Genomic DNA, 24,798 nt, shown 5'->3' with positions numbered 1-24,798 from the left:
TCATCTTGCGCTCTTGATAGACAAGCAGAATCAACTGGTCCTACTCAGCTTTTTCATAAATGTGGCAGTATGATTGGATGTTTTTTGTTCTTTGTGGCATGCTGTGCACCTGCATGAAAGGATCTGTGCAGGTGATTCATTGTGTTTCTCTACTCATTTATTCAGGTTTTTCTTTTCATTTCACACCTGTCTGTATTGGCCACTATTGTACCTCTGAAAGCCACTGTTAGCTGGGCTACAGTTTCTGTTAGCATCTGTAATTCTGTTTTTTTTTAATGATGATGAACATTTATTTGCAACGTTTTTGACAGTCTGCTTATCGTTGAAGTCATTTTTGCAAAAATACAACTGCAATGTTTCGTGTTGTATTTATTATGGAAAATACATGAAACAAAAAGACATCGCTGTGGGTTTTAGGAAATTCTGACAGTTGCCGTTTGTATATAAAGTATATTTACAAGATGAACGGTGCAGGAGAGGCCAGTTTGTCTCAAAGTGTGCTCTTCTTACAGCATTACTGGTGGCAAGTGCTTTTTGGACCGTGGGACGGATGAAAGGTGGAAGCTGTCGGAAGCCCAGCTGGGCTGTAGCTGCTCTCTTTATCCCAGTTACCCTGCTGATGCTGACCTCCAGAGGGGGATCAAGCAGCCAGAAAATGACACAAGCAGCAATGGCTCATGCAACAGCCACGGCTGCAGGACCAGGCCCCAGCCTGACAGATGACCTCCCAGGCCTCCAGGCGGTAGCAGACTTCCTAGCCAGTGAGCATACTCATGTTTGGCTCCTGTCCCTGGTGGGCTCTGTTGCTGTAGGCCTCAGTGGGGTTTTTCCTCTGCTTGTCATTCCCATTGAAGCTGGAGCAGCCCTCAAAACAGAAGGTATAAACTCACAATATGTTACCTAAACATGCCTGCTAAATGTTTGGCGTACGCCATACTATGCTATTACAGTATTTATCTTATTTCTGTTACATGCATTATTGTGCAAGAAAAAACATGATATCTGTGTCAACACAGTGAAACAATGACCTTTAAATGGCAAAATCAGTTTTCAAAAAGCAGGAATCAATCATCTGCGGTATTTGTGTACTACATTATGAAGAGCTAGTTATAGCAGCAATATGACTGTTTTTGATTTCAGCATAAAACTAGGTTAAGTGTCTTTAATATATCTGCATCAACATGAACACAGATTGCACCATGTCAATGGTACGCGGCTAGAAACTGACAGTGTTGAAAGCACAACACTTCAGAGTGCAAATGTCTCCAGTAAAACAAGAAAATATCTCCGCCTCATTAGCCCAGCAGAGCGTATCATGTTCTAGGGTCATGCTTTCTCTGTCACCGATACTACAAACAAGCAATCCATCTGTCCTGGCATTGACAATTCATCGTACGTCTCTCAACTATATTCCCTGAAAACTCCAGCTTTTCACTGACTCTGTATTAAGCCTCAGCTCTCAATAGAAGAAAACAACATCCAGTGAGATCAACAAGTTGCTCTGCTGGATCTTCGTCTGCCAGTCCTAATGAGACTGAGTGCTTTGAAAGAAGGCTGCTGCAGAAGTTTTTTTTATTAAAATGACAAAAACTGCTACAAGAGCGATAGGAAGAATATCTGACTGTCAGTTAAAAGGTTGTCTGCTTGCACACTAAATACAATTAAAACAAAAAAATGCTCTGGTTAAAAAATTATTGAAAGACAGCGGTGTAATTAAAGGTTCAATACATAGAAGAAGCTCAAAGAATCTACAGCTAAATGATAACACCACCATGCCAGTGTTTAGCTTGACAACATGTGTTAATTAGAACCAAACTAATGTAGACCTGAGGCAGATATGCCATTAGTTTTGCAAGAAATAATTGGTGAGAAACTCAGTTTTGTACAAGTTGTTATTTTGATCATGTCACAGCAGTGAATTAAAAGTCTGAGAACCACAAAACTTGGTAGGATTTCTTGTTTTGGGGCCACAAATGTGTGTACAAGATATTCTGGCAATCCAGCTAATAGTTGCTGTGTTTAAATCTCAAGAGACAGACAGTAATACACACCAATGATAAACGGTACAAACGTCACCTAGTTCATGTTTTTATCAATTTCTCTGATGTATGTTTCTTATTTATTAGCAGAACTGTTGGAAATAAGAATGGTTTAGGTGACCACATCAGCTTTCTATGCAACATTTAAACAACAACAATAATGTGATGTATCTTAATTCCTACTATTAGACTTTAGTAATCAGGCCTATGTTGCTACAGGTCAGCCTTAGATTTGAGGCCTCCTTAGGAGCCCCACCCTAAGGGATGTGGCATTCCAGATGTATTTTAGGCTGTGGGTTGTCAAGTGCAGTCTTGACCAGAGGTTAGTCATTACCAAAGGAACTCCTTTAGAATAAAAGTGAGCATGAGTAATCCCAGCTAATATTAGTAAGGTGTGTCAGAGACAGTTCAATGATGAAATGATTCATTAATTTGTAGAAAAGGGAAAGGAGCTACAGAGCTGTAGATTTGTCATCATTTATTTGTGGGTTTGATGTCAGACCAAAATGAACGATCCCGTGGCTAATCATACTTTACAATGATTGTTACCTTGTTTGTGTTTTGTCAGCTGGGTGCCAGAAGCTGAAGCAGCTCTTGAGCTTTGCTATTGGTGGTCTCCTTGGTGATGTATTCCTTCACCTCCTTCCTGAGGCGTGGGCGCTCTCTAGCTCTTCAGGTGGGTCTTTTTTTGCTACCTTTCTATAGAAAGCTGTTTTACCCATTTGCCACTCTAAAGAACTGAAAGTTATTGCGATATGCAAGGGATATTTTATTATTGCACTATTCCTACTACATTGCCTGACCTAACAGTCTATTTTGTCATAGACCTTGCGGAGTGAGGATATTTCAGGTGCATGAAGCATACTTTGGGACAGCAGTTGTTGCTCAATTAACCGAGTACTACTTACTTCCAAAATTTCAAATTTTTTATGACAGGATTGCATTAATCTGTTCCTGTAGCATCACACAAGCCAAGTGAAGAAGAAATATTAGGAATTCAATGTTTCTCTTGACAGTAGTTAATAAAAACACAAATGTTTGCAGTAATCCCTCTCACATACCTATTGTTCTGGTATTATGCTGTAGGCCACCTGCCACTTACTGTATTTGCACTCTGTCTTATTTACAATCTGTCTGCTACCCTTTTAGCTGGTAAACAAAACCACTACATGACCCAGGGCTTGTGGGTAATCATCGGTCTGCTGTCCTTCCTACTCCTTGAGAAAATGTTTCCAGACCAAGACAGCATCGAGGATCCTGCTTCAGATTCAGATCTAAATTTTAACTCTGCTGTAAGTGTTTCTGGTGAAATAATGTGTGCTTAGAAGAGTCTGCTCGCTCCTGATCAAAAGCGTCTCACTGCACACACGCATGTCAATACAAGCCTTCTCATAGTTTTTTTTCATCGGTATGCATAGTGCAGACTGCTGTTTTGCTCAGTCTGCATATTTCTGTCGGTTGTGACATTTTGGGGAAATATGTTTAGTGACGTTCTTGTGCAGATAAACATATAAAGATTTATATTACTCCTACATTTGTCTTCAGGAAATAGTCTGTCACATAGCTCTACTGAAAGCTCAGTGTGTTGTTGCTTTGCTTTGGTTTCTGTATGGTTGAAACAGGCAAGATGTTAATATTTTAATTAGTGAGCCTTGGAAGTAACGGTTGTTGAATTTTCCAATTGGACAGAGCCAGAGTAGTCGCTTCGCTGTATTTCCAGTGTTTATGCCAAGCGAAGTGGCTGCTGGCTCTGTACATGTTTACCATACGTGGATGAGAGTGGCATCAATCTTCTTATCCAAGTATGAAAAAAGAATGAGTATATTCTCCAAATATGCAAGCTATTTATTTTATGCTCCCTTACTGCAAAAGCATACCGAGTCGATCGATATAAAACCTATCCACGTGATCCTTAGTGTTTACTGTAGGACTGAACGATTTGGGAATATCTAACTGCAGACTTATACTTTTTAGTGTATAATATATTTTTTTTAGTCCAGTATCAGTTCAATATTCACTGTTAAATGTATTTAAAATATGTATGCCATACAATGAGATACATACCATGCAACTGTTTATAATTTGTCACATTTTCAGCTCCATCTAAACATTGTTCTTACATGCTATACACAGTTAGGGTAACTTGACTGAAGTATATCTAGTGGTAATTCTGTGTCTTTTGTCTAGTGTCTTTTATCATTGTCTTGTCTTTAGTGGGTTAGTGCATTTTGGCTTGTGAGGCCTGTTCATAAAGGTAACAGTCACAAACGACACTAACACAGTATGCTAGACTGGGTTAAGACATCACTACTTTACTTTCACTTGACTTTTCGGCCATACACGATCTTGCTCAATGCCTTCTTTTGTTACACATGTATCATCATAAACCTGAAATACTCCCACACCATCTTACTGCTGCTTTTCTGCAGGACTAAATTGTCCACTTCTGGCTCAGTGAAGCCATTTTTCTGCACCATGAATATAAGGTGTTCCTTTTGTTTGGTTTTGGTGGTTGTATATACGGATTCTTTGTGCCAGTTCTGACTGGTGAGCTTGACTGTAGGCCAAAAGCTATGACATGAACAGCAGTGTCACCGCACAACATATATTCCAAATTACAGCCTTTTCTGATTTCCAAATTGCATTGATTAAAATTGCGATTTTGATTTGAAATCAATTAAATGTTCTGCCTTAGTTTATTGTGCTCTGTTTGAAACACGAGGATCAAAATGAGATGGAGGTTCTAAATTGCATCAAAACAGAAGCTTATTGTTTAGAAATGATTTTCCTATGAAGGGAGGACTCTTTGTGTACATGTGTCGGTCTGTTTTTCCCTTTTCTCGACAATCATTTGTTTGATCTGTTTCACACTTGGTGGCTGTACTATGTTGGACCCAAGAAAGTGCCGTATTGAGTCTAAAGGTCTTTGAATGAGCAGTCCTCATATTTTGACCAAAAGTTGTTTTTTGTTTGGTTATTTTAGAACTGTATGTTTTCAGTGACAACAGCGTCCTTCGCCATCAATAGGTGTTGAAAGTACATTCACAAAAGCTCACTGGCTGAACTCATTCAAAACTGTATCTAAGCTTTTTACTGCCTGTTTTGTTTTGTGTGCGATCTTTAGTATTAATCAGCTTTCCGTCTATATATTATATCAACATGGTTGCCTCAAAGCAAGAGACTAATACACGTTGAGTTTCTATTTGTTAGGGAATGGCTGACTCAGTTAGCATTAGCTCTGCTCCTCAAACACACACATTGCTCTGCTCAGTGAGTAGAGCAATGTTTTGGGCTGTCATATTTTCCAAAATGGTGACAATATGTGTGTGTGTGTGTGTGTCCGTTGTAGCTCTGCTCCTCCGCCTCGCTTTTATTTTCTGTATATTATAGTGACACACAAATGGCATACTATGCAAATTAACGCTAGCCATTAGCCTATGCATATTATATTACTTTGAATTATGTCACATATCTGTTCTGCAGTCCCAGAACAATGTTGTCAAATCACTACAGCTAAATGTGGGAATCAGGAATCAGCTGTGACTTTGTTGGAACACCCAGTTCCTTCTGTGACGAATGATTTCAATCACTCACTCATGCCGCAATTGGCCCGTCTCGAAGAGGCACAGTTCTTCTTTGTAGACAATGAGCGGCTGGTTGCTGTGTGTTTGTAAAGGCGCTCTCATCCTCCCTCCTGTCTTTCTAATGCCATTGAGGGAGAAGATTGGAATCCACGGCTCAGCTCCTCCACCAGTGTCTATTTATAGTGCTGGGGTGAAGCAGCTGCTTTAGCCATTTCAGTGTCCACAGGAGAACACTCGGCTTATAGACAGAGGCAACAATAGACGGGGACAGAGTGTGACACTGCATGTGAAAGACAGAGAGGGATGTTTTAAGTTTGTTTTTTCTAAAAGTCTTGTGTTGAGGCTAAGAGATGCAAGAACTGTAACAAGCTGAATGTATTTTCATCAGAAGTGGGTCAGTTTGTTGGTGGATGTGTCATGCAGAGAATTGTAATGCTTAATGTGATAAATGTGAAGAAGATATTTTATTACTTTCTTTCTTAAGATCATTTTACATTTGTAATGAAGCAAACTTGCACTCTGTTCCGCAATGACAATTTGTCTCCAATCAGTTTGAGGAGATTGATGGCGCTGAAAATTCATCCCACTTTATTACTTCCTCATGCTTCAATCGTAGACATGCAGCAAACATTTCCAGAAGACAGCAGGCTATTTCCCTCACGCGTAATTTGACCATCAGTGCAAATGGCAACGTAAGTGGTTTCTGAGTGATGGAACAGGGAAGTTGACTGTTCTGGGAAAGCAGAAGCTGCAGCGTGAGATGAATGGGTCTCTTCTGTTATATTTAAAATGTAGGCATGTTGAACAGTGCTGGAATTCAGGAGTCGTGTGTTATATCTGAGAAACAAAGCAAGTACAAGTGAGTGCTGATTACAGCATATGTAGGAAGGTAGAAAAATAATGAGAATGTTTGAGCAGCTGTTCTGCTGCCAGTGGGTGAACCCTTTGACACACAGCGGGAGCGACAGTAAAATGTCCATTTATTGCACTGTGGGATTCAGGCATTACCATTAACAAACTGTTTTTAGCATGACTGGCATTAGTGGCCAAGACGAGCAATATGGTTACACTGGGGAGACATTCCTTCCAAGTTAATGGCATATTACTGATAGTAGACACTTACAAGTAATAGGAACATAAAGATGATTCATTTAACACCAAAAAAAAGAAAATGTACTTGCATTTAAAACATGCGGGGACAGCATGTTCATTTTTGCCTTGTTTTTCTTCCTTTTTCCTTCACAGACGCAGTCTAATTCAGTTTTCAATGAAAAAGCAGTCGTATCACTCAGAAATGGGCACCATGCTGAGTCATGGAAATCCTCCAAGCAACAGAGTCTGCAGGAAAGATCAGAGAAAATCAAGGTAATGCTGACAACCAAAATATATCACAGTTCACACAAAGACAGAAAATTCTGAAGAAGGGGTCCACCACTGGGGGTAAACATTTGACATGGTTTGCTTATGTAAGAGATGTTTTTTTTTTTTTTCTTTGTGGCTTCTTAAGTCTTCCAAACTGAGTCATAAACAGCGACTCACTTCAGGGCTTCACAGTATAAGTATTTCTTTTGCATTTGTGACTAAAAATAGATGTATGCAGACTAAAATTTATTTAGAAGCATGTGTGCTAATTAAAAGTTTGATACCGCTGCTCGTTGCATGCAACCGTTGCACTGTTTTCACTCCATCTAAATCATTGTATGTTCATATTGGAATAGTGATTAATACATTATTGTTATGCAACCATTTAGTGTCTACAAGAAAGTGAATCTGAAAGATGTTGCTGCTCTGTAATGAACAAGTTGTTGTGGTAATGCTATTTGGGGGGGGGGGGAGAGAGAGAGAGAGAGAGGAGGGAGAGAGTCAGGAAATGGTTTTACTAGTTAAAACTGCTAAAAAATATTTACAAAATCTCCAAAGTATGAGCAGTCCAAAGTCAGCAAAGACACATTTTGGAGCATAAATGCTAGCAAGCTACAAACTATGCCAGCACAATTTTAGCCACTAATAATAGCTGGTCAACCATACATGAGAATACCAAATGACATCAATAAATCTGATATTCTTTTATTTAAAACTTTGACAGTCTTTACCCGCTTATTCTGCTCAGGGTTGCAGACACTGATTTTAGAGAGACTCAGCAGGCAATAAATGAGTCACTGGTTTATTATGGGGAAAAGAGAAAAAATCATGCTACATCACCAGAAGCTGCTGTTTATGTTGTTGAATTTGTCCTCTTGTGCCGTATTAAAGGAGCAGATCATTTAAAGGTGTTTTTGATAGGGTCTGACTTCAAAGCTGAAATAACCTGAGCTCACATTGTAAGACTTGCATAGGAATTAAAGTTACAATCTATACGAGCTTAGGTTCTGGATGTTGAGGCGCAGCTCAGCAAATTCAGCATAATTTAATAAAAATGTTCTCTGACTGATAATTATATTCTTTGTTTTTGCAGTTCTGACTCATCTCAGATTAATGTGAGTAACAGTGGCATTCTTTCTGTGTGTCACAGACTAGTGGGTACTTAAACCTACTGGCCAACTGCATTGACAACTTCACTCATGGACTGGCAGTCGCTGGGAGTTTCTTGGTTAGTAAAAAGGTAAGAAAATGTGACAACCTCGACACTACAAGGACTAAAAACTGCTATCTTGGAGTGTTTCTCTTTCATATGTGATTTACACACAAAAATTAATGAGAGTTTATTTCGATCTGTGCTACATTTAGTGAGTAGTATGCATGCAGTGTGTGTATTACTGATTTGTCTAGCTTAGATACTTTGTCTTTATTTTTCATTTGAATAAACGTACAGTCAAGAGTTTGTTTTAAAAGGGTGTTGTAGCTCAAATTACAAATCTGTTCCAGTCAGTAAATATTACAGTAAAGTCTGGACAGTCTCAGAATGCAGCATATCTAATTCAAGCCGTTTAATGCCAGATAGTGAGTCAAGAGTAAGTTTCATGGTGGAAAAAAAATGTCTGCTACCTGCTTTAAAACAAAGGCAACAGTAGAGTGAAATTGCGCTTCAAAACAGAGATATTTTCCTTAGGGCTGCAACAACGAATCGATAAAATCTATAATAATCGATTATTATAAGCGTGGTAACGGATTGCATTATCGATTCGTTGTGTCACGTGATTCATACGTCACTCACCATGTCGCGGAGCCGTCATCGCAGTTGAACAGAGCGAGGTGGATGCAGAGCAGAGGCGGTGTTTTCAAAGGAAGAGTAAATTAAACAAATGAAACATGACTGACACGGAGAAAACAGTTTCTCAAAACAAAAAAACATGCCGCTTGTCCACTAAATGCGATTTTCCAGCACGGCAACGCACGCATCTGAAAATCGCACGGATTGCGGACGGTCACGAGCGGGCTGCTACATGGTCATGTGACTGCGCTTTCAGCTTGACCGTCTGACAGATGAGTGTGATAAACACAGCGGCTCAGCGGCAAACTTTCCGTTTTATTTCGAAAACACTTAAGCAAAAAATATTTCTGAAATCATTTGAAGGTGAATAAGCTGCAGCAGCTGATGCTGTCCTTGTTTTAGTTCACCAAAGGCTAGTTTAGATGTTTAAGGACAGTAGAAGTAGAGTCTACTTTATGCAAATGAGCTGCAGGTAAACGCACCGGATCGTAGCTGGAAACGCACCGCAACCGGACCAGCATGCCACAAATGGTGTGTGTCATCTAGTGGACACACACTTTCAGTCACTACATTATCCTGTGTTTGTTCCACTTTTAAATGAGGAAATGTAACGTCAGTATCCTATTTCTGTTAGCTCACCTGATGCTAGCTTCTGCTTGTTAGCTGATTAATGACAGTGATAGGGCGTGTGTGACTGTGAGCGATGCTTTTTATGTCACTTTAATCAACTTAAGCATGGTTTGGATATGCATTATAAATAAATGTAACTGGCACACATTGGCGGTAATAATTTGAAGGTTAAGCCTCAAGTTTTAAATTTTCAGACAAACTCAGAGTGAAGACACTGGTCTGTGTTGGAGTGAGGCAGGATGGATTGCACTGATAGGCTTTATTATGGAGTAAGAATTTACTGTCAAAAGTATTCATCCACAATTCTAACCATTCGTATTCGTAATGTTAAACGTTTGTATGTTAATAAAAATGTGTACACAAAATTCTGCTGTCATATGCATGAGTTTGATAAATTAAGGGTTAGGATTGTTTTACGAGTATGAACCTAAAAGTTGTGAGTGCAACTCTAATTTCTACGACTACGAAGTCTTCCCTGTGAGGACGAATTCAAGTTTATGGGTACGAGTAGAAAAATACTGGAATGACGTCACATAGGTCACAGGGGAAGGTAATCGAACACAGATTGCTCCAAACGCGCATGCCGCCATTTATAAGAGTAGACGCCGGTGGACCCGGTGGACCTACCGGGGCAGGTGACGCCTCACAGGTCAAGTACATAAACACATCCAACTTCTTGTAATTTATTTATTTCATGAAACTGTACTGTTTTAATTGATATACAGTTTATGGACGAAAGACGGTACTGCTTAGCTTGCATGCTAACGAGCCGGGCCGGTGACACATTAGCCTTCTAATGCAAGGAGGCTAATGAGGAGGCTAAGGAGGCTTAATAACAAAACAAACATAATTTGAGATTATGAATCGTGGCAATTGGCGTATGAATCAGCCCATTGTACAGCCTAAATTGCTGTAAATTAAGTCCAGTTTTAGTTCTTTGCAAACTCAGACACGTGCATTAGTTTAGTTTACAATGAATCTGGCGGAGTTCGGTAAAGTTGGAAAGATATTCACAGATTCGGACTTCCGGCATCAATAACTCATGAGATATATGTTGTGAAAACATGAACGATGCCTCTTTCAAATCGTTGTAAGGTAGACAATGTGCTACAAGGCCAGTTTTATCAAAAGTCGCTGTATTTCAAGCTACAGAAATAACATTGACGTCTATGAGCAGCCGGCGGTGCAACGAGTGAACAGGGACCGTCTGCAAATAGCAAAACCGCTGTAACAGCGAAAAGAGACACTGCACATATATTCAGTAACTTTACTCTTGTACCCTGTAGAGCCACTAAAATCACTGGAGCCATGAATCGGCTGCGGCTGGTCAAACTACAACTCTTTGTTTGGTGCTAAATGAAAATTGAATTTTAAGGATTTTTTATGTTTTGTATGATTATTTTATGAGTATTAAAATGGCACTTTTCTTCATGTATGTGGTATATTTTATATAACACACAGGAAAAATGGCATAAGGGCATAATGTACTTGTTTGTCCAAACACATAATTCTGTATAGTAATGGAATTTACAATCCTTACCAAAGAGAGTATCAGATAACGCCAATATACCAAACAAACTGTTTAGACTGTCACCTCAAGTACTGATGATTGAGAAGAAAGACGATAAGACACTTTATTGCAAAGTTTCAGTGTCAATTGATTCATTTATACCATAATGTTAAATTGAGAGTAATATTTTTCTAGTTAAGGACTGTACAGACAATACTTGGAGGTAATAAACCTGACGGTCTGACCAGCACAGGTCACAGCAAGTACACTATGCCCTTATGCCATTTTTCCTGTGTGTTATATAAAATATACCACATACATGAAGAAAAGTGCCATTTTAATACTCATAAAATAATCATACAAAACATAAAAAATCCTTAAAATTCAATTTTTCATTTAGCACCAAACAAAGAGTTGTAGTTTGACCAGCCGCAGCCGATTCATGGCTCCAGTGATTTTAGTGGCTCTACAGGGTACAAGAGTAAAGTTACTGAATATATGTGCAGTGTCTCTTTTCGCTGTTGCAGCGGTTTTGCTATTTGCAGACGGTCCCTGTTCACTCGTTGCACCGCCGGCTGCTCATAGACGTCAATGTTATTTCTGTAGCTTGAAATACAGCGACTTTTGATAAAATTGGCCTTGTAGCACATTGTCTACCTTACAACGATTTGAAAGAGGCATCGTTCATGTTTTGACAACATATATCTCATGAGTTATTGATGCCGGAAGTCCGAATCTGTGAATATCTTTCCAACTTTACCGAACTCCGCCAGATTCATTGTAAACTAAACTAATGCACGTGTCTGAGTTTGCAAAGAACTAAAACTGGACTTAATTTACAGCAATTTAGGCTGTACAATGGGCTGATTCATACGCCAATTGCCACGATTCATAATCTCAAATTATGTTTGTTTTGTTATTAAGCCTCCTTAGCCTCCTCATTAGCCTCCTTGCATTAGAAGGCTAATGTGTCACCGGCCCGGCTCGTTAGCATGCAAGCTAAGCAGTACCGTCTTTCGTCCATAAACTGTATATCAATTAAAACAGTACAGTTTCATGAAATAAATAAATTACAAGAAGTTGGATGTGTTATTTACTTGACCTGTGAGGCGTCACCTGCCCCGGTAGGTCCACCGGGTCCACCCGGCGTCTACTCTTTATAAATGGCGCATGCGCGTTTGGAGCAATCTGTGTTCGATTACCTTCCCCTGTGACCTATGTGACGTCATTCCAGTATTTTTCTACTCGTACCCATAAACTTGAATTCGTCCTCACAGGGAAGACTTCGTAGTCGTAGAAATTACAGTTGCACTCACAACTTTTAGGTTCATACTCGTAAAAACAATCCTAACCCTTAATTTATCAAACTCATGCATATGACAGCAGAATTTTGTGTACACATTTTTTATTAACATACAAATGTTTAACATTACGAATACGAATGGTTAGAATCGTGGATGAATACTTTTGACAGTAATCTTATTCCATACTCTAAGGGCCCTGTCACACTCTAGCGTATAGAGCCAGCGTGTGAGGAACGTATCGAATATTTCGAAAAATTGTTCAAACGCACAACTTTTCAGCGTATGAGGTCGATTTTCGGTTAATGACCGTTAGAGTAATGTGAGCCTAGCGTACGCTAGGTTTCCTGACCCACTCAATTTCAACGTATGAGAAGCGTACTCGACGTATGAGTAACGTACCTTCAGCGTACCTTTAGCGTGTTCAGCGTATGATGAACATATGAGGAGCGTAAAATTCATACGTCGGCATACGCTGAAAATTTTTTGTGCATGTTCAAAAAATGTCTTAGCCGTCAGCGTACACCGACGTACCCCGGCGTAGTTGAAACGTATTCCAGAGTACCCCTAGCGTGTTTCAGCGTATGTCAGCGTATCCCCAAAAAGTCCATACGTTCCCCATACGCTGGCTCTATACGCTAGAGTGTGACAGGGCCTTTAGGTTCATAACAACACCCTAAAGAAAAAACAATACCTTTGAAATAAAGACTTCCACTTCAGGCTCATTCTTTCACACTCATGTAAGCAAATGGTTGATTCCGTTTTTCCCTTTCCAGCATTTACATCCTCATGCTGCTGACAGAGTAAAATCATTTGAATGAAATCATCAAGGCTCTTTGATGATTAGAAAACCCTGGTGCAGTTATGTTAGCACATGGATAAAAGTGGGAGTTTAATGGACAACATGAATAATCTGGTTGAGCCCAGACCTTTGAACGATAGAGACTGTAGATTCTTGGTAAAGTTACCAAGAATCTACAGTCTACTAGTGTTTCCTAATTAAACTCATCTTGAAGGACAGAAGAAAAACCTCCAAAGGTTCTTGAGGTGTTTCAGTTGAAGCCAAACTGTCCTATAAACATGTAGGAGGACACCAGAATCAGCAGGATTCATCTCTAAGTGGCATTCAGCAGAAATTCATCCTGTTTTTTGGATATTTCCACCAAACCTGGGGCTGACCAGTTCACAGAAAACATGAAATTGTCTGTGTGACCTCAAACATTTGAACGGTAGTGTATGTTACACACACACACACACACACACACACACACACACACACACACACACACACACACACACACACACACACACACACACACACAGATAATGAATCAAAGTGTAATTCCAACAGATCCATCTCTCCTCCCTCCCTGGAGGTGCTGCTTGCTGCTGAATGGCGGCTTTGAGAGTGGCTGGCCGGGGGCCACATGAGAAGCCTTGTGTCTGGGAGGCATGGAGCAGGAGGTCACCAGGTTCAGCTGAAGCTCCAGGGATGACCACCAGCTCCCACAGCCAGGAGGGTGAGGGGCTGGAGGCCCAATCAGCCACAGATAAGAGGATGATAATGCTCACACTGTACGGACATGCACACAGAGCGGCATTCTGGGACATCAGGGAGACCTCCATGGCATGTCCCTCATGCACATAAAGACATATCTTATGACAAATCTTTGCTTTTTATCGGGTTATAGAGCACTGAGGAGCACCTGGCCCACAGCTGCTCAGAATGACTTCACATCCAAATGTCCAAACCCACAGCACAGAAATTCAGTTCAGTTTGATTCATACAGCGCCAACTACAGGTCAAACTGTGTCACACACCCACTGGGTCATTCTGCAGAACCCATCAGCTGGACTCACACAAAACATTCATCCGTGACTTCTTCACGTACAGAGAACACGTATGATCACAGCGACCACGTAAAACACGCTTAGACTAAACCACAACGTCGTCTCTCACACATGTTTATGTTAGTAGGTTCACAATAAAATTCACATTAAAACTGTGAAATCCTGCATTTTTCAGGACAGATCCGACTTCCATTCCCAAGTTTCATATTTTTACAGGATTTTGACTCAAAAAAAGGAATTTGAATCCACGTGCAGCTGTTCTTTTCTGTATTCATATCTGTTGTGTTTTCAGCATAAACTGCAATAACATTTAATAGGAGATGTGCAACAAATATGAAAACAAATACAGTATTTGTGTATTTTAACCCAAACTCTAGTTCTGAATCTAACAAAGCTGTTCTGAGACAAAACTGAATCCAGAGAAGAACGCTCCCCCATGGACTCAGAGTCCATTCTTTGGGTTAAAGTCTTTCAGAAACATGAAACTGGAGAGTGGAATCCAGTCAACAGTTCAAAATGGGCCAGAAAACGCTGGAAGTTCTCAGTTTTAATGTGAATTTGAACCGTTTCCATTCAGTAAAAACACCTGTCCAGTGCCTCTGATGTGTTCCGCTCTGACTGGTTCTGGATCAGACTTTCATTCTGTTTCTGGGGCTGTAGTAGAAAACAGGAACAGTTTGGGTCAAACAGGGTTCTGAACCTGAATCCAAACAGAGAATTCTCCTCTGTGCATACCGGACTGCATGTGGAGCGTCTCTACAGGCAGGTTCATGGCGTTGTGATGGATGGTAGTGAGAAGCAGCAGGTTTAGATCCATCCTATGAGCTTCCTCTGCAGATACACCACTTCCTCCTCCTCTCTGGGTGAGAACAGCTCACTGTAACTCCAATCACTCAGCCTGCCAGCAGTTTGGGCTTTATATTGTTTGGCCAAAGTAGCAGAAAATCGCCTGTCATCCACTTTAAACGAGTGAACGCCGTCACCCTGAGGCGCAGACCAGGAATCAGCTTAACCTTCCTCCAAATCCTGCTCTCATCCACTGCAGGGACCAACACAGGCCTCCATCAGACCATAATCCTGCTGGAAACCCACGAACACGAATGGAACTTGTGGAATATGAGCCATGCGATCCACAGAGGGTGTCCACACAGAAGCTCCTCGTGCTCACCATTATTATAGCTCCAGAACAGCTCATCTTCTCTAATTTAACCAGCATGCCTCCAACAGACTCACATCTCTGCAACATTTACTGCTAAAGCTTACTCTAAAAAAGTGCTTTGAGCTGAATATTTATTTCCATGACTGAGATTCTGAGTTTATCCTGACCTGTTTGATTCAGTCGTTATTTAATTATTCCATCAGCAGAAAGTTAATCAGAAGAAAGCCTGATCAGTGACTGATGTTGGCTCGTGCTCAGCTCTGACAGAGTATTAACTGGAATTAGCTGAACTAGTTCTACTGACCGGTATGAAGCCCGAGAGGTGAATAAAGTCTGGAAGTCTCTCTGCTGTTCATCACTTAAAGAGCGACTGGTGAGAACTACAGGCATGAATGAGGACAGAAGCATTTCCATCGCCTCTGGATTACAGGGACACCGAGAGGAAACAGTCCAGATTCAGTAAGAAAACCGACGTACAGCATTTATAAAGTTGTGTTTTTTTAGAAGCCATGAAGTTTTCTTGGACTTCCCAAACACTGAGCAGGTCATAAAACATCTGAGAAACCTGCAGCAGTCCACTGAGCTGAAATTATTTTGCCTTCATTAGACCGTTTAGTGGAGATAGGAAGGAAATGTGGGGACTGAGCAGAAAGAGATAAAGATCCGACAAGCTGGGACTCAAACCAGGACATCAGGACCGTTTTAGTCAGAAATACATCAGATAAAATGAACTTTATTGATCCCTGATTGGGAAATTTACAGCAGCAGCATACAGATGAAGCAGAAAGAAGGATAAGAATTACAAATATGGCTAAAAATAAAGATACCATAGTCAGCTGGGATAAACTCCAGCCCCCCGCCACCCTAATGAGGATTATATAGATAATGTATAGATAATGGAAGATGGATAAAGATACAATAAAGAGTAAAAGACATGATGAATACATTACAGCTCACCCAGGCAAGAACTCCCACTTTTATCCATGTGCTAACATAACTGCACAAGGGTTTTCTAATCATCAATGAGCCTTTCAACACCATTAGCTAACACAATGTAGCATTAGAACACAGGAGTGATGGTTGCTGGAAATGTTCCTCTGTACCCCTATGGAGATATTCCATTAAAAATCAGCTGTTTACAGCTACAATAGTCATTTACCACATTAACTATGTCTACACTGGATTTATCATTCATTTAGTGTGATCTTCACTGAAAAAAACTGCTTTTCTTTCAACAATAAGGACATTTCTAAGTGACCTCAAACTTTTGAACAGTAGTGTAGATCGTATATATTCAGAGTCTATCAATAATACTTCTCTAATAGGTTCTTGAAGGCTACAACCACGACCATGACCTGGATGACTGAGGATCTGCAGAGATAAAACTATACAATCCAAACCATCAGAGAAATGCCTTCCAGCTTTCAGATACCTGCAACCCAGTCAGACCTCCTCTCTTTCATTACTGGGATGCAAACTGAGCCGTGTGGTATTAATGTCTACACTGGATTTATCATTTATTTCATGTTGTCTTCACTGAAAAAAATGTCTTTTTTCAACAATAAGGACATTTCTAAGTGACCCTAAACTTTAGACCGGTTGTGTATGCATGTGGGTATGTTCAGGTCACTGGTTCACTGGTTTACTGGTTAACTGGTCCCAGTACAGCCGACCAGTCTCCACTGCTGGATTCACCTCAGTCCACCCTCCTTGATCGTTCCTGAGAGCAGAACCAGCGGAGAGAACGGGAAGTGACTCAGTGTGTGGACGTTGGACTAAAGTTACGGGATGCTGGCCGGCGCTGAGAGGGGGATTGTGGGAATGTGAGACAAAGAGGAAGCGTGAAGCCGAGCAGGACAGCAGGTCGGTGTTGTGTGTTAAAGCTTAGTGGTGAGTGGCTGTGAAGTTTGGGGAAGGGGTGTTGGCCGGCCCCCATGCAGACTTCCCCGCTCAGCCGTGGGGTCGGCAGCATCTCTGAAAGGCAGCATTGTCCCTCCGGCCTTCTGCAGCAGAGCAAACACCGGCTGGGAGGGATGAGCGAGGGGCCACAGAGGGGAGGACGGGGGCCACAGGGGGAGGACGGGGGCCACATGGGGCAGGACGGGGGCCACAGGGGGAGGACGGGGGCCACAGGGGGAGGACGGGGGCCACATGGGGGAGGACGGGGGCCACATGGGGGAGGACGGGGGCCACAGGGGGAGGACGGGGGCCACATGGGGGAGGACGGGGCCACAGGGGGGAGGACGGGGCCACACAGGGGAGGACGGGGGCCACAGGGGGCAGGACGGGGGCCACATGGGGGAGGACGGGGGCCACAGGGGGGAGGACGGGGGCCACATGGGGGAGGACGGGGGCCACAGGGAGAGGACGGGGGCCACAGGGGGGAGGACGGGGGCCACAGGGGGGAGGATGGGCGCCACAGGGGGAGGACGGGGGCCACAGGGAGAGGACGGGGGCCACAGGGAGAGGACGGGGGCCACAGAGGGGAGGACGGGGGCCACAGAGGGGAGGACGGGGGCCACATGGGGGAGGACGGGGCCACAGGGAGAGGACGGGGGCCACATGGGGGAGGACGGGGGCCACATGGGGGAGGACTGGGGGAGGACGGGGGCCACAGAGGGGAGGACGGGGCCACAGAGGGGAGGACGGGGCCACGTGAGGCAGGATGGGGGCCACAGGGGGGAGGACAGTCCTCCCCACCTGACTCTACAGGACGGACCAGAACCTTTGATGGGGGGTGGGTGAGTTTGGGGTGAAGCTGGGTCAAGGCTGGGGGTGTGAGAAAGGTGAGAGGGTGAGGTAGAGAGGGGTGAGATAGAGGGCGAGGTAGAGAGGGGTGAGATAGAGGGCGAGGTAGAGAGGGGTGAGATAGAGGGTGAGGTAGAGAGGGGTGAGATAGAGGGTGAGGTAGAGAGGGGTGAGATAGAGGGCGAGGTAGAGAGGGGTGAGATAGAGGGCGAGGTAGAGAGGGGTGAGATAGAGGGCGAGGTAGAGAGGGGTGAGATAGAGGGTGAGGTAGAGAGGGGTGAGATAGAGGGCGAGGTAGAGAGGGGTGAGATAGAGGGTGAGGTAGAGAGGGGTGAGATAGAGGGCGAGGTAGAGAGGGGTGAGATAGAGGTCGAGGTAGAGAGGGGTGAGATAGAGGGTGAGGTAGAGAGGGGTGAGATAGAGGGCGAGGTAGAGAGGGGTGAGATAGAGGGTGAGGTAGAGAGGGGTGAGATAGAGGGTGAGGTAGAGAGGGAGCATCAGGTCCTGATTAATCTTTATTCTGATCTAATGGAGGACTGAGTTCAATCTGTTTGGTTTGATGCTGCTGGAATGAGAGCCAATGAAAAGCAGCAGAACACCTCAAAACTTCAGTCTGAAATGACAGTTAAGGTGCTCCAGGATTAAGGTGCTCCAGGGCTAAGGTGCTCCAGGGCTAAGGTGCTCCAGGGCTAAGGTGTTCCAGGGCTAAGGTGTTCCAGGGCTAAGGTGCTCCAGGGCTAAGGTGCTCCAGGGCTAAGGTGTTCCAGGGCTAAAGTGCTCCAGGGCTAAGGTGCTCCAGGGCTAAGGTGCTCCAGGGCTAAGGTGCTCCAGGGCTAAGGTGTTCCAGGGTTAAGGTGCTCCAGGGCTAAAGTGCTCCAGGGCTAAGGTGTTCCAGGGTTAAGGTGCTCCAGGGCTAAGGTGTTCCAGGGTTAAGGTGCTCCAGGGCTAAGGTGCTCCAGGGCTAAGGTGTTCCAGGGTTAAGGTGCTCCAGGGCTAAGGTGTTCCAGGGCTAAAGTGCTCCAGGGCTAAGGTGTTCCAGGATTAAGGTGCTCCAGGGCTAAGGTGCTCCAGGGCTAAGGTGCTCCAGGGCTAAGGTGTTCCAGGATTAAGGTGCTCCAGGGCTAAGGTGCTCCAGGGCTAAGGTGCTCCAGGGCTAAGGTGTTCCAGGGCTAAGGTGTTCCAGGGTTAAGGTGTTCCAGGGCTAAAGTGCTCCAGGGCTAAGGTGTTCCAGGATTAAGGTGCTCCAGGGCTAAGGTGCTCCAGGGCTAAGGTGCTCCAGGGCTAAGGTGTTCCAGGGCTAAGGTGTTCCAGGGTTAAGGTGCTCCAGGGCTAAAGTGCTCCAGGGCTAAGGTGTTCCAGGGTTAAGGTGCTCCAGGGCTAAGGTGCTCCAGGGCTAAGGTGCTCCAGGGCTAAGGTGCTCCAGGGCTAAGGTGTTCCAGGGTTAAGGTGCTCCTGGGCTAAGGTGTTCCAGGGCTAAGGTGTTCCAGGGCTAAGGTGTTCCAGGGTTAAGGTGCTCCAGGGCTAAGGTGTTCCAGGGCTAAGGTGTTCCAGGGCTAGGGTGTTCCAGGGTTAGGGTGTTCCAGGGCTTTAAATGTCTCGTGTTTTGTTTTCCGTGAGGGTTTCAGAAGGAATGAGTGTGACCCCCTCTGAGGTTGGCTGTAATGGATTCCCCCTCCTGCTGTAACCCTGGGAGGTGGTCTATAAGAGGGAGGTGGTCTCTTGGAGGGAGGTGATCTCTCCCTGGGCTCCTTCTTTTTTCTGTTCTCACAGAGGAACCAGAGGGAGGATCCTAACCCTTGGTGGATCGAAGGCCTGATGGTGTTAATTTGTGTGATTCCGAAGAACTCTGACATGTTTCAGAACAAAACCAATATGATAGAACATACATGCAGAAGGTAGAAATCCAGCAGGCATGAAGTCACGCTAACGGCAGCTTTAATTATTACTGAGTGGAGATGGAAAATCATCACCACATTCCTATGACGTACAGACCACCTATACTTGTCTGAGTCCTCATTAAGTAGCACAAGACTGCAGATAGATGACAGACAGACAGACAGACAGACAGACAGACAGACAGACAGACAGACAGACAGATAGACAGATAGACAGATAGATAGATAGATAGATAGATAGATAGATAGATAGATAGATAGATAGATAGATAGATAGATAGATCATCCCCAGGTGTGTATAAAGTCACAGCATTCAGAGCAGACAAGTCTTCAACTGTAGTTTCTAGCATTCTGCAGATTGACCTCCAGTATTAATGTAATTAATGTAATCAGTGTGCAGGCTTAGTATTAACAGCCCAGAAGACCTACAAGTGCTCATAAGCAGCCTAACGGGAACTTAGTAATAGAGCAGATGTTTGCAGCAGCTTACAGAGAGTGTCCATCAGAGCTCCAAGTTATTTATCAGCCGATTGAGGTTTTAAAATTCTAACAGGAAATGTAAGGAATCATTTTTCTGTCCGTCAATCCCTTCATTAGCTTCATCCTGCAGGGTCACCGGGGCTGGAGCCTGGCTAAGATGACCGTCCACTGCAGGACCAACACACACACACACTGACAACTGTGCACGCTCACGCTCACACCTACAGCCAATCAAGAAGTACCCTTTAACCCATCGTGCATGAGTCTGAACTGTGGGAGGAAACCAGAGAACATGAAGAACTCCACACAGAAAAGATTTTATACTCAGAATGCAATATTCAGACAAATCAGCACTATAAAACCTGAGTCAGACAGAACCAGTCATTACCAGACAGTACCAGTCTCCTGCAGTTCAAAGTTCTCTGAGATGAACACTAATGTGGACGTCCTGTCATCTGTAATTGCATCAACATTCAACCCGTTCACTAATATAGAACATAAACCTCCAACAGAGAGGATCTGAAGTGTTCCACCTTCTATCAGCTCTTCTCTGGATGTTTCTGTGTTTCAGCAGTGATCTGTGAAGATTTGGTCATGTCTGGACCTGCTGGTTCTCCCTTCCATCAGGTGTGAAGGACCAGGTCACAGGTTAGTGGAGAGGTGTGACCTCTGACCCCTGACGACCGGGTTCTACATCTAGAACTCAGACTAACAAGACCGGCCTGCTTCAGATTCATGGATTCAGCTCATTCAGTCAGAGGGTGTGATGCAGCTTTTCTCACATTTTCAATAAAAAGACAGAGTGAGCTTAACATCCAGTAATCCCTGGGTTTGAATCTGCAGAACTCCACTGGTCCACTACCCAGACCCGCTGGTCCACTGGTCCACTACCCAGACCCGCTGGTCCACTACCCAGACCCGCTGGCCCACTACCCAGACCCGCTGGTCCACTACCCAGACCCGCTGGTCCACTACCCAGACCCGCTGGTTCACTGGTCCACTACCCAGACCCGCTGGTCCACTACCCAGACCCGCTGGTCCACTACCCAGACCCGCTGGCCCACTACCCAGACCCACTGGTCCACTACCCAGACCCGCTGGTCCACTACCCAGACCCGCTGGTCCACTGGTCCACTACCCAGACCCACTGGTCCACTACCCAGACCCGCTGGTCCACTACCCAGACCCGCTGGTCCACTGGCCCACTACCCAGACCCGCTGGTCCACTGGCCCACTACCCAGACCCGCTGGCCCACTACCCAGACCCGCTGGTCCACTACCCAGACCCGCTGGTTCACTGGTCCACTACCCAGACCCGCTGGTCCACTACCCAGACCCGCTGGTCCACTACCCAGACCCGCTGGCCCACTACCCAGACCCGCTGGTCCACTACCCAGACCCGCTGGTCCACTGGTCCACTACCCAGACCCGCTGGTCCACTACCCAGACCCGCTGGTCCACTGGCCCACTACCCAGACCCGCTGGTCCACTGGCCCACTACCCAGACCCGTTGGTCCACTACCCAGACCCGCTGGTCCACTGGTCCACTACCCAGACCCGCTGGTCCACTACCCAGACCCGCTGGTCCACTGGTCCACTACCCAGACCCGCTGGTCCACTACCCAGACCCGCTGGTCCACTACCCAGACCCGCTGGCCCACTACCCAGACCCGCTGGTCCACTACCCAGACCCACTGGTCCACTGGCCCACTACCCAGACCCGCTGGTCCACTACCCAGACCCGCTGGTCCACTACCCAGACCCGCTGGCCCACTACCCAGACCCACTGGTCCACTGGCCCACTACCCAGACCCGCTGGTCCACTACCCAGACCCGCTGGTCCACTGGTCCACTACCCAGACCCGCTGGTCCACTACCCAGACCCGCTGGTCCACTGGCCCACTACCCAGACCCACTGGTCCACTACCCAGACCCGCTGGTCCACTACCCAGACCCGCTGGCCCACTGGTCCACTACCCAGACCCGCTGGTCCACTGGTCCACTACCCAGACCCGCTGGTCCACTACCCAGACCCGCTGGCCCACTGGTCCACTACCCAGACCCGCTGGCCCACTGGTCCACTACCCAGACCCGCTGGCCCACTACCCAGACCCGCTGGTCCACTGGTCCACTACCCAGACCCGCTGGGCCACTGGTCCACTATCCAGACCCGCTGGGCCACTGGTCCACTATCCAGACCCGCTGGGCCACTGGCCCACTACCCAGACCCGCTGGCCCACTACCCAGACCTACTGCAGTCCCTGATGTCTGCTGACTAACAGCCACATGGACCTCCTCTGATGGATCAACTCAGTTTCACAGATTTTTTTCCTGCTTCTGTCCTCCTTAGACAGGAAACCTCAGTTTCCACTCCTCCTCCTCCTCTTCCACTTTATGTCTGTATTCTTAATTTTCTCTCCAGTTTCTTCTCCTCTCATTCTTCTCTAACTTTCCTCGCTGGTTGTAACGGAACATTTACTTCCTGTTTCACACGTCCTCAAAAATCAGACAGACAATAAAGATTAAAGCGTCTGTTGATGAAAGGCAACAGGATCTCACAGAGGATGACGAAACAGCAGAGAGCTGTTGAGGAAAACAGAGGAACACGTGTGTCAACACGCTTCAACACGTGTGTTAACACGCTTCAACACAGAGAGAAATCAGCAGAATGCTTCTCACTGTCAGGATTTTAAAAAGAACAACATAATCACCAACACATGACGGACAGAGAGGAGGAGAGCTAAAGGAGGACAGACAGGAGAAGATAATCTAAAGAAGGACAGAGAAGAGAAGATCTAAAGGAGGACAGACAGGAGAAGATAATCTAAAGGAGGACACAAAACAGAGGAGAAAAGTTCAGTAAAAGAGCAACAGATGGAGGAAGGATTTGGAGAGAGAAACAGGAAGCTGCTCAGAGAACTACTGATGGCCTCCAACCAGAACGCTCAGACACCCAGGAACCCAAGGAGGAGAACCAGAGAACCAGGAGGTGGTATTTGTTGTCAGAAGGAGGCCACAGGAGAAGGAAACATTTCACAATAACTCAGCCGATCAATAAACTAATCAATAGTTGAAGGTCAATAATTAATGTATCAGTTATTTCTGTGGTTCCTTGTTATAGAGTTATTGGATTTTAAACCATCAGGACAGAAATGAACGAAGTGTTGATTCACGGACAGGATTTAATGCTGGAACTAGAGGCTGTTTCCTGATTCTAATTTAAGTTCAAACACTGCAGACAGAACAGAGATTATTTATTTATTTACCTTTATTTATGTACTTATTTACTTTTATTTGACCAGGAAGCCCCAACAGCCAGAGATAAAACCTCCATGATCTATAAAAAGTCGTTTGACTGACGTTCACTCTGTAGCTGGAAGCCTGATGGACGGATCAACCCGGATTACTGACGACACACTGACCTGACTCACCCCCTGGGGGAGGAGGGATGGTGGGAGAGAGGGGGAGAGAAGGAGTGAGGGTAGAGGGGTGAGGACAGTTAATGGAAACCAGATGGAGTTTGAAGGGAAACTAATGGAAACAGAATTATGGAACTTGTCAACTTTCATTTTATTGTTATTTTTATTTATTTTAGGTTTTCTGGTAGCCTAGCCATGCTACACCCATGTTTCTGATGGCACAAGGGTCTAGAGAAGCTGGACAGGGAGGGAGGCGGGCTAAAAGGTTGTCTATCAAATCCCTCTGCAGCAATTGGGTAGGTATACAACCAATCAACGCAACGAATAGGCTGACGGAGTTCCGAGAGCACCGGCGGACACATATTTCTATATAAAACAATAGATAGAAGTTATATATCAGAGAAAATGAATATATATAAATCATAGATGGAGTATTAATATAATCAGTATATCAGAGAAAATTATTATATAAATCATATATAGACTATCAATATAATTCATACATATATATTAAAAAAGATATATCAGAAAATGATAATATTGAGATATATATATTGTTTTATATAGAAATATGTGTTCATTAGTCAGTATTTTGTTTATATATGTATATATAGTGTAATCATATATTGTCTCTTCAAATTATTAAAATAATTGACTTTACTGCCATTATCTGCTTCTCTAACATATATTAGTGTGTGTGTGTTTACAGTGTTTGCAAAATACCTGTCTACAGTCGAGCTTAATATCAGAATATTCTATTACCCATTATTATTATTATGATCTATTATTCCCGCTATGAATATTAAAATACGCTGAACCATTTGTCCTGTATCATAGCTACATGTATGACGTTTGCAGCAAAAAATAAAAATAAAAACGTGTGAAAATCAGTTTAATATTCAGAGTTACGATGGATTAAATGCGCTGTCAAACAGCGCTGAGTGGAGCGGATGACCAGACCAAGATGGCGGCCCCACCGCTCGTCAGCCCCAATGGACAGTAGCGGTTGATGCGGCGTCTACTCTTTATTA

At 44.2% G+C, this 24,798-nt stretch overlaps 2 protein-coding genes across 2 annotated transcripts; both read left to right on the top strand.

Moving 5' to 3' along the window:
* Window positions 1-516: 516 nt before the first annotated feature.
* Window positions 517-8,359, top strand: LOC127531567 (zinc transporter ZIP13-like). Its single transcript, XM_051941189.1, has 5 exons — window positions 517-878; window positions 2,608-2,715; window positions 3,189-3,331; window positions 6,869-6,988; window positions 8,136-8,359. The coding sequence occupies exons 1-5, from the start codon at window positions 551-553 to the stop codon at window positions 8,298-8,300; spliced, it is 864 nt and encodes a 287-aa protein (XP_051797149.1). The 5' UTR covers window positions 517-550; the 3' UTR covers window positions 8,301-8,359.
* A 12,724-nt stretch (window positions 8,360-21,083) lies between these two features.
* Window positions 21,084-22,627, top strand: LOC127531696 (uncharacterized). Its single transcript, XM_051941534.1, has 3 exons — window positions 21,084-21,109; window positions 21,192-21,343; window positions 21,378-22,627. Exons 1-3 carry the CDS (start codon window positions 21,084-21,086, stop codon window positions 22,625-22,627), a joined length of 1,428 nt encoding a protein of 475 aa, XP_051797494.1.
* The last annotated feature ends 2,171 nt before the right edge of the window (window positions 22,628-24,798 follow it).

Source organism: Acanthochromis polyacanthus, chromosome 21 (genome assembly GCF_021347895.1).
Source record: "Acanthochromis polyacanthus isolate Apoly-LR-REF ecotype Palm Island chromosome 21, KAUST_Apoly_ChrSc, whole genome shotgun sequence".
In the NCBI taxonomy this organism is placed as follows: Eukaryota; Metazoa; Chordata; class Actinopteri; family Pomacentridae; genus Acanthochromis; species Acanthochromis polyacanthus.
The sequence above is the reverse complement of the archived record's forward strand: the minus strand, read 5'-3'. Positions and strand labels throughout refer to the sequence as shown.

What these genes read in the sequence shown, in the direction of transcription:
- LOC127531567 (XM_051941189.1), top strand. Translation starts at nt 551, where the DNA reads ATGAAAGGTGGAAGCTGTCGGAAGCCCAGCTGGGCTGTAGCTGCTCTC. An exon ending in AGCAGCCCTCAAAACAGAAG is followed by an intron (nt 879 to 2,607) that starts GTATAAACTCAC and finishes GTGTTTTGTCAG; the next exon opens with CTGGGTGCCAGAAGCTGAAG. An exon ending in ATCTAAATTTTAACTCTGCT is followed by an intron (nt 3,332 to 6,868) that starts GTAAGTGTTTCT and finishes TTTCCTTCACAG; the next exon opens with ACGCAGTCTAATTCAGTTTT.
- LOC127531696 (XM_051941534.1), top strand. Translation starts at nt 21,084, where the DNA reads ATGGATTCAGCTCATTCAGTCAGAGG. An exon ending in TCAGCTCATTCAGTCAGAGG is followed by an intron (nt 21,110 to 21,191) that starts GTGTGATGCAGC and finishes TTGAATCTGCAG; the next exon opens with AACTCCACTGGTCCACTACC. An exon ending in CCAGACCCGCTGGTTCACTG is followed by an intron (nt 21,344 to 21,377) that starts GTCCACTACCCA and finishes TCCACTACCCAG; the next exon opens with ACCCGCTGGTCCACTACCCA.